General features: G+C 41.4%; 1 protein-coding gene across 1 annotated transcript; it reads right to left on the reverse strand.

Annotated features, from left to right (window-relative positions):
• Positions 1 to 5,697: 5,697 nt before the first annotated feature.
• Positions 5,698 to 8,631, reverse strand: LOC100708230 (olfactory receptor 52K1-like). Its single transcript, XM_003459994.2, has 3 exons — positions 8,530 to 8,631; positions 7,196 to 7,262; positions 5,698 to 6,688 (listed from the first exon to the last, which is right to left on the reverse strand). The coding sequence occupies exon 3, from the start codon at positions 6,649 to 6,651 to the stop codon at positions 5,698 to 5,700; it is 954 nt and encodes a 317-aa protein (XP_003460042.1). The 5' UTR covers positions 6,652 to 6,688; positions 7,196 to 7,262; positions 8,530 to 8,631.
• Between the last annotated feature and the right edge of the window lie 1,821 nt (positions 8,632 to 10,452).

Below are 10,452 nucleotides of genomic sequence, written 5' to 3' on the forward strand. Positions count from 1 at the left end.
GGTTATCCTCTACTGGCAACCCAGTGCAACATGGAAATCTTTTAAAGGCACTGTTGGATGTGATAATATTGCCGAAAAAGTTAGCATTATGTAAATGTGCTGCACACCAGAAAGACAACTCAGAGGTCACTAAAGGCAATAACTTTGCAGATCAAGCAGCAAAGGCAGCAGCACAACAAACTATAGACACATTAATGTCTGACTCCTCAATGCAAATACCACTTGATGTGCTTATAAACGAACAGAAAGCCGCACCAACTAGAGAACAAAAGAAGTGGTTAAAATGTGGAGCATGGCTAGAAAAAGATTTGATGACTTGTAATGGCAAACCAATACTACCAAAATCCCTACACAAAACAGCAGCATTAGTGACACACGGTTCTACTCATGTGTCGACAGGAGGGATGGTAGATATACTCTCTAAACATTTCTACACCCAAGATTTCGAAACCTCAGCAAAAGTATTTGTCAGAACATGCATGATCTGCCAAAAACATAATGCGCAGGGAAACCTCAGACCGAGAAGAGGTAATTTTCCCACACCACCTCATCCTTTTCATACAATCCACATGGATTTTATTGAGCTAAATGAATGCCAAGGCTCAAAATACGCTCTAGTGATCATAGACGTATTCTCAAAATGGCCAGACATCTATCCAGTAAAAAAAGCAGACGCCATCTCAGTAGCAAAATGTTTATGCAATCACTTCATTCCAACATATGGCATCCCCACTCTGATAAGATCAGACAATGGGACACATTTTGTTAATGAAGTAATCAGTAAGGTCTCTGAAGCACTAGGATTCAGCATCAAACATCACTGTGCTTACCACCCTCAAAGTGCCGGACTTGTGGAAAGAACTAACGGCACAATAAAACAGAGACTGAGAAAATGCATGGAAGAAACAGGGAGACCATGGCCTGAGTGTATAGGCCTGGTAAAAATGTGGATGAGACTGACACAAAGTTCTCAGAAACTCACACCTTTTGAAATCATTCACGGTAGACCATTTCCACTCCCAATTACAAGTGAGCCTATAGATAAGTCAATAAGAGAAACTACACTAGCCGAATGGATGACTAAATTACTTGAAAATAAGGAGATTGTTCTAAACAACCAACTGCCGAGTGACATCTCTCCAGTGTCTTGCAGGTTGAAACCAGGTGACTGGATCCTGATCAAAGTACTCCAAAGGAAAAATTGGACCTTCCCACCTTGGTGGGAAGGTCCTTATCAGGTGCTACTCACCACTCCCACTGCCTGCAAAATAGCAGAAAGACCATCTTGGATCCATCAAAGCCACTGCAAAAAAGTGAGTGACAACCTAAACGTTTAGACGCTGACACCCCTAACTCCTGGTGATCAGATGGACACATGACAACTCACATCTTCGTGACATGACACAAGACCACATTCACCCATGGATGAACAACGCATGGTATCGATATATACATGACAGCACACCCAGAAAAGACTGCTATGTTTCCTCCTATATGCCCCCAACGACACAGTACGCCACCTTGTACGCGAAGGCAATGGACATAATTCAAGCAAAGTGTGCCGCGAGCTACGCCAGCCTTGGGTATCAATTCCAGGGAATTGTGGTTAACCATGAGGAACCTCTCCAGATAGGACTGCGAAATGGCACATGTGACGAATGGTTCTGGGTTGACCTGAAAGTGAAGCACAGAAGTAAGGCTAAATCATTCCCAGTCTTTCTTGAAAACAATGGGAATCTGAGCCACAGCCTATGCTACCGCCAAGAGAACGGATCCACGCCAATGGGAAACACCACCAACTGCAAAGCAGTACAGACACACGCTCCTGGAGGGCCCGTGAAGAGCAACAACATCTCAAATGGCACCTTCTGGGTGCAAGGGATGGCCTGGATCTGTGGCCAACAGGCCTATTTTATCCTTCCTGGGAATTGGACAGGTCAGTGCGCTCCCATTTTCATATCTGACCACACTTTCAAGATAACCATGGACGCCACGTCAACTTCAACGTCAACTTCAACGTCAACAACAAGGAAAAGACGAAGCACCTCGGACCTCAAGCAGCATGATTCTGTGTGGGGTTCCGATGTCCCAGAGGAATTCAAACTTTGGACTGACAGACAGAAAGTTACTCACGCACTCTTCCCATGGGTGGGGGTAGGAAAACACGCTTTAAGGATAGAGACTCTGAACTACCGCTTTGGACTTTTTCTGAATGCTTCATGTAAAATCGACGACGAACAGGACCAGGAAATTGATGCCCTGCGCATTGCAGTAATGCAACACAGGGTAGCATTAGACATGATTCTCGCCGAGAAAGGCGGACTATGTGTCCTCTTTAACAACACATGTTGCACATACATTCCAGATAATGTGCACTCACCAAACATGACTGATGCTCTGAAAACACTCAGACAACTTTGGGATGCACAACAACGAGACTATGCCACAAACACAGAAGACTGGCTTACGTGGCTTTTAAACGGCTCTTGGAAGTCCCTGCTGATTAAAGGACTTGTTTTTGTTGGTGTTCTTCTGCTGTTGTTGTGTCTGTTCACTTCATGTCTCATACCTTGTTTGAAGAACATGGTATCAAAAATGGTAACTGCTTCAATTCATGCTTACATCACCCTATCACAGAATGATGAAGATGATAATGAGATAGACACTTGGATATAATATACTCACAAAACCCACTATTTTATGATGTCTTGGCTAAAAATGTCTACAAGTGGCCATAGACTGGTGGTTGCTATGTACATATATAGAAGGAAAGATCAAACAACAGGTGGGAATGTCAAAAGATTTCAGGATTTTGGGATTTTTTATTATGTTATGTTATGCTTAAATGTACTTTCTTTATCTAAATATGTTTGCTCTTTCAGTATGAAGCTTAAATAGGTAAGCCACATTTTGTGCAGACTCCTAAATGGGGAAGTTATATACACTCTGTACTCCACAGGAAGCCTGCACGCAGCACGGGTCTATTTTATCTTGTCAAGAGGAGAAATAATTTACTGCTATTATTTGCTGCTATTTTTATAATCATCATTATCATTTCATTATTAAGAGTGATGTTGGATGCAGATGCATTCAGATGTTCAAATATATTGGTATCATATCAGTCTTTATTACAGGAGCAGTTATAACCACTTTAAGCTGTTGAGTTGAATTTATAATCTTAAATGTTTGTATGCAGACTGCATGGTGAAAGAAAAGGCCCCACGTAGAGTAACTCCAAAATGAGACAGGAAACACTTCTGCAGAAGCGAAACTGAAACCAGAGTCTAAGTGCAAGTTAAGAGTAGGGTGTCCTTTATGCATTTATCGCTGATTAAGCTTTAAGTAGTTGTATTAGATTGAAACATTTGTTTTATACATTTTATACATTTCACATATAAGTCAAGATCAGTACACACAGGATGGCCTTAGCCTGATTGCTTAAGCTGAGGTCAATTAAGGTGCAGCGTGTATGTACAGACATACACACATACACACACATAGTTTCAGTTGTGCTGGCCTTCTGTCTGGTGGAAAGGTTACAAGGTGTAGCTGATGAAGTGAAGGGTGAAATAAAGGACAGCACACACACCCACACACACACATATTAGATAGACGCATTTATATAGGGAAGAGTTTAATCATGTTTTGCTATGGCTGCAAAATGGGGGGGGGGGGGGGGGGGGGGTACGTGTTAGTCTGTTCCAGGAAGTACACCAGATGTCCCAGAGATAAGCGACAGCGGAGGCGAGCGTCCAGGATGGTGACAGGAAGCATCTGGCTTCGACGTGAAGATGATGTTCTGTTTTAAAACTGTGTTCAAAGTTAACTGAACGTTTGTGGTTTTGGAGTGACGTATGCTTTGTTTGAGTCTGCCTGACAACAGAAACCCTATAAAGCCTTTGTCTAACTATTGTAAGGTAGTTCGACGCTGAAATCTGCACAGCGTTCGGACTCACACGTGTAATTCATTAAAATGTCGTCTAATTGCACCAGCCCGGATCTGTGGTTATTTTTGGATTCCTCCTCAATATCTGAACCATGACAATCTCTTCCTGTATCTCTTCCTGTCTGTGCTCTCTGAATAAAGATTGTTTTTTTTACTGCAGGGTGCGAGTCTCTCCCTGAGTCTCACCCGTGTACACGTTAAACCTGTCTGAGCGTTTTTATTCTGACCTGAGTTGCAAAACAGGAAAACTCCTGACAACTGGAAACTCTACAAGGGTACAATGTCTTCAGAAAAGATACGCATCAAGGAAAGGGGCGTGGGTTGTTATTGTACATGAAGGACTCTCTAAAATGTGAACAAATAATCTGGCCAAATGAAATCTCTATTGAATGTGTTGGAGTTAAACTGTCACTCTCAGCAGAAAACTCATTTACTGTTTTATGTCTTTATTGCCAGCCTTTGGCAAAAGTAGATTTTTATGACCAATTCAAGGCACTTCTGAATTGTTGTGACTTCAACAATGAACTTATCCTAATGGGAGACTTAAATGTAAATTGGGATAACGAAAGTGACAGAAAGAAACTAAAAGACATTAGCAATAATTTTGGTCTAACACAAATGATCAGTGATCCCAGTCAGTATAGCTTCTTTCCTTTTTTCAGCAGACTGTTCAGCATTTTTACCACTTTTCAGTAGACATTACAGCTTCTTCACCTCTTTTCAGCCGACAGCAGCCAATTGCGCAGCATTAAATAATTAGAACTTTTGACAGAACTTCAGCTTGTTCAGCTTTTTTCAGCTGTTTTTTTTGGTCAGTATTTTTGTGAATTTATTATAATTGTGGAAAGTTTGATGATTTTAGCAACTTTTCTAATATGGACTTCAGCTTCGTCAGCTGTCTTCAGCAGCCAGTTCAGCTTTTTTTCCTCTTGTCGGCAGACAGTATAGCTTCACGTCTTTTCATGACCACTTCAGCTTCTTGCCCTCTTTTCAGCAGACAGCAAAGCTTCTTCACCTCTTTTCAGCAGACACTTTGACTTCGTCACCTGTTTTTAGTAGACAGTTCAGCTTCTTCACCTGTCTTCAGCAGACACTTCAGCTTCTTCTGCACGTTATTCGTTTTCTCTCTCGTTATATCTCTGTCTGGCATGACTACCGATTTGGCTCATTGAGGTGAGCAGCCGCCCTAAGACCGGGTGGTGCAGGTCTGAATCCTTCCCGTGGCTGGTGCAGTCAATCTTCCCTGCTTGTGTTTCCTCTGGTTTCTCAACACTCTTCAGTGTACCCTTTCACATCTTTTCAGCAGACAGTTCTGCTTCTTCAGCTGTTTTCGGCAGATAATTTCCGCTGCACGGCAGTCACACTACATTTTTGCAGGAAATGCAACTTTTTCTCGTTTTACTGGAAACCTAAAAGAACATTTGATAAATATCTTTTATTGTAGTGTCTTCCTGGTTATAAAATTAAATAATTAACACAAATGAAATAATGCTGAATTGTATTTTATTTATTTTAATTGACCATCTGTTGTTGACTATATTCAGACACAGGTACATTTTTTCCCCCCAAATTATACTGCATGTGGATTTTCATGATGTTCCGGCTTTGTAAGGAATTTTCATTATCTGGACCTCCTTAAATTTTAATTGAATGCTGCTGACCTAAAGGGACATTCATTCAGTCTAACTTTTCCTTTCTGGATCTAATGAATGAATAATCATGAGACAGCAGGGGGGTTGGCCTTTTGATAATCATTTGTTTGTAACTGAGCCCATTTTGCAAATATGACAGCAAGTCAGTGTCTTGCGGATGTGTTGTCGAATCTCAGTGGTCCTGATGCCATAGATGACTGGGTTGAAGCAGCTTGGGAAAAGCAGGTACATGGTGCTGAAGAAAACTCGACTGGCTGCAGGGAGGCCGTTTTTGATCCGATATGACAGGAAAGCAGTCAGAGCCAGAATGAGGCTGACTGTGATGACCACGATGTGGGTGATGCAGGTGTGAAGTGCTTTTACACCTGACCTGCTGGACCTCAGCACAGAGCTGAATATCACCACATAGAAGGCAGCAATGAAGACGAAGTCAAGAACAGGTATGAGAAACACGGCCATCAAACCAACAAGGTTATTGGTGGTGGTGCTTCCACAGGCCAGCTCCACCAAGGCCATGTGCTCACAGAAACAGTGGTTTATCACATTTCTCAAACAGAATGGCAATTTTCCAGCCAGACTTACAAAGAGTGTGATCATGAGAACATTTCTGACAACAAGTGGTAGTAAAAACACAATGAATCTTGATAAGATCATGTGATTGTGGTAGTAGAGTGGTGTGCAGATGGCAAAGTAACGATCCAGAGCCATCCATACCAGCAGAGTCGACTGAAAAGTTCCAAAAAAGTGAATGAAGTGCATCTGAACAAGACAGCCAATGAGAGAGATCCCCCTCCAGTCAAACAGGAAGCTCAGCAGCATGTGGGGAACAAAGAATACAGGGAGGCTGAGGTCAATGCATGCCATGCCGGCAATTAGGATGCACATAGGTGAGTGGAGGCTTCTCTGTGAAAGGATGATGTACAGCAGCAGGGAGTTAGCAAACAGTGACACAACAAACATGAAGGAGAACGGGATGAAGAGGAACGGCCTCAGCTCTCCGAGTTCACTAAAGCCATCCAGGATAAAATGTGTGTGCAAAGAGATGTTCTCCATGCTTCCTCTTTCCTAAAAACTTTTCAGTTCAACCAGTCTGAAAACAAAGAGAAAGAAACCTTTAACCTCCACCGGTTAATTAAACCTCCATTAGGTGCTATACAAATAAAACTGAACTAAGTGCATTTAGACAACATTAAAGAGCAAACAGCATCACTGAGATATTAAATGATGTTAGTGATGATCTATTAATGCTCCACAATACAACACACATCCTGTAACTCTTCAGGCTCTTAAGATGAATCATTAGTTATGTTGTGTTGCTCCATGTGCTAACTGATGTTCAGGTTTAGTTGTCTGCTCTGTAACATGCATTGTGTAAGATATGGTGGCAATGAATCATTTCCTCTTGCTGAGCTTTGTCCACTGACAGGGAAAACAGAAATATTTGAGGGGAGGCACAGAGGCCTGCTTCACAATGACTTGGTTTTACTTGAAAATGACCAGAAAACAGCAACATTCAAATCATTTTTAAGCAAATTCTTAACATGAAATATCGTCAGCATCATAGTGAGAAGAGAGCTGAGCTCGAAGAGAGACAAACCTTAAACAGACATGAATTCAGCCAGTGTAGTGAGATAACTTCTTCTTGTCTGCTCAACAGCAAATACCTGCCAAAGAAGAAATATAGGAAATTAATGGCATGAAACATTTCTATAATGAGACATCACAAGGAATCAAACTGGTCCAGTGGACTGAAAGGATGTTGTGAAGTTTGTCACGCCTGCACTATGATGATCTCCATCTGCCTGATGCACTGACCCGGCACTTTAATACCCTCCAACTGATGCTGCTATTGGCTGTTGGACTAACAGACACCCCGAGCAATAGTAGTGTTATGGATGCAAAGTACGAACCCGAGTATGGAAGCTTCTTTTCAATTAAAAAAAGCGCCAACCTTTGTTGCATTTTGATCAATACCATCCATCTTTAAGGACTTCCGGTTTTGAACGCCACAGTGAGGGCAACACTGTGAGCGAGCTCTTGAGGGAACCTACGAATATGAAAATCTAACCCCATTTAGACGACGCATTTTTGCCCTTCGAGGTGAATAAAGAAGGGGGTGAGCGAAATATACTTAAACCGATACAAACCGAAGCAGCAAGAAAGTGGTGCGAAAACAATGCCAGTTCCTAGGCTAATACGTTTTGCTGCTTGCTGGGAACCCACACACTCAAGAACTATTATTGCACACTGTGATTTAATCACAGTGAGCAACGGTTGAAATATGGCTGAATTGGCCACTGTACTACAGGAAATAAAAGTCTTTTGCCAAGAAATCAGTGGACAACTGGGGGAAATTAAGGAAGAAACCCTAAAGGTGAGCAACAGACTGGACCAGGCCCTGGAGGATGAATTGACAGACCTAGAGAGCTGTACAAGAAGAGAGAACATACGTATTTATGGTGTACCCGAGACAGCAGAATGGGACTTTACAACATTGAGTGAGTTTGTTGAGAAGTTGCTGCGGGGCTGTCGCTGTCCCAAGATGAACTTGACATGCGCATCGAACGGGCGCATCGCTCCCTAGGCCCGCCACCTCCAGGCGATGCTCCAATGTGATCTATTATTGTGAAATTTCTCAGCTTTAAAACAAAAGAACTCTTGCTTCGTAGGGCATGGCAGAACAGAGGATTTACCTACAACGGCAGACAAGTGAGTTCGGATCATGACTACCCCCCCTTCAGATTCTAAAAAAATGAAGATAATATGGAGATGTGCGCAAGATTCTTACAGAGCAGCAGATTCCCTTCCAGACTCTCTTCCCTGCCCGGCTTAATGTGAAATATACTGATAAAACAAAAATTTACAACACTGCAGCAGAAGCCACTGAAGACATGGCCAGTATAGGTTATCTTGTGAAGGTCGTTAAATCACCTGAAACAGTTCTGGAAGCAGCTAGCAGTTTCTGAAGCAGCTAACCTGGAGTAAGGTGGGCAGATAACCAGCGAGCACAGCGGTGAACAAGAAGTGTGATCCTGGCTACAAAGAAAAACTCAGAGCTTCAGGAGGACGGTGCCTTCTTCCTTGGGAAATTGAGGTTTACTCATATTGTTATCCTTTATACTTAAGTTTACTGTACGGTGTACAATAAATAAATAAATAGGTTTTCTCATGAATGCTCTTTATGGTGAGGCCTAAGTCATCAAGAGCCTACTTCATACGTAGATTGATGAGGAAGTTGCCTCTCGAGGTGAAGCAGGGTCCATTTCAGGGACCTCTACCTTGGAAGTTAAGATTTTATTTTGATTTTTGTTCCTTTCAGATGCAATTTTTGTTCTATGTTTAGATTTTACAAGGGTGAGCAGGGAGCCTACCAAACTGTGTGTAATAATCATAGAAACTATAATTTTGATGAGTAACAGGTTAATATGGGCAGATTTTGAAATTAACAACAACAAGGAGTAAGGGAATTTTCATCTGCGGTGGTGACTTTAATGTCACATTAAATGCTAAACTAGACTCTTCAAATGGAAAAGGTGATCAGAGGAATATTGGAAGAAGAATGGTGCATTTTATGGATGATTTTCGACTACTAGATGTGTGGCGAGATTTTCATCTAAACGATAGAAAGTACACCCACTTCTCAGTTCCACACAATGTATATTCTAGGGTAGATTATATTTTTATGTTTAAGAATGATCTATTTAGAATTAAAAGCTGTGAAAAAGGCCCATATACCATGTCAGACCATAACCCGATTTATCTTGATATCTGCCTGAATAGCAAAAATAGATAGATAGAGAGTTTGATAAAAGAATTAGAAATTTACTTAGAGCATAACAAAAATGAGGAGGTATCACCGGGAATATTATGGGATGCATTGAAGGCAGTGATGTCCTGATTCGCGATTGAGGTGTGAGACAAACGACCACTGGTCCAAGTGAGTCAAAACAATGATTTTATTAAACACACGTGTGGGAAGATACACACCACTACCTTGTCAGCACAGATCTCCGGTAGTAAGCACACTTCTGATGGTTTTTGTATGTCAGGGTTTACCCCCCTTCTTGTGTCAAGCCAATAAATGACATGCATACATTACAGTTAATGACAGTTGCTACATCTCTAATGTTGACAACCTCTAACACACTTAAAGAAGCCGTCTTCAACCGTCTTCGCTCCAGGTGTTTCCTGTTGTTGTTCTTCTTCACCTTTATCTCTGGAACATCATGAGCACATCCTGTACAAAACTGTTGCTTTGCAGGCACAAAATGCAGTTACAAGCAAAATATGTCTCACCTCTACCCTTGAAATGAATCTACATGTTGTCTGTGTCTGTAAGCATGTTTGCATTGACCTTTACTGCCCTCTAAGTCACCACTCACCATGTATCATCTGGACAGTCCTGCCAGATGAAGCTTATGACCCTCGAAAGACTGAATACTAACTCTTCATGAGCACATTTGCAATATGTGTAATAACATGATTAAAACTACATGTTTAATAAATGTTTTCCACAAAATGCCACTACTCAAAGCTTAATAAAAATGATATAATTCCCACAATGATCTAAACATGATGGACACTCAGAAAAATCTTCTTTTTATTAAACAACAGCACTGTGAGGTAGGGAGGAAATCATTAAGACTTCTGTCTCTTAAGCTTAGGAAGCAACAAGCAGAGAGGATTATACATAGAATAAAGAACCCTTTTAACGGACAAATAAAAACTAAACTGGGGAAAATTAAACAATGCTTTCAGAATTACTACAGAAGACTACTCCCAACCCTTTGTAGATAACAATTCTGTTGTTAATACCTTCCTGTCAGAACTAAAGGTGCAAGGAGTGACAGAGGA

Source organism: Oreochromis niloticus, linkage group LG14 (assembly GCF_001858045.2).
Source record: "Oreochromis niloticus isolate F11D_XX linkage group LG14, O_niloticus_UMD_NMBU, whole genome shotgun sequence".
In the NCBI taxonomy this organism is placed as follows: Eukaryota; Metazoa; Chordata; class Actinopteri; order Cichliformes; family Cichlidae; genus Oreochromis; species Oreochromis niloticus.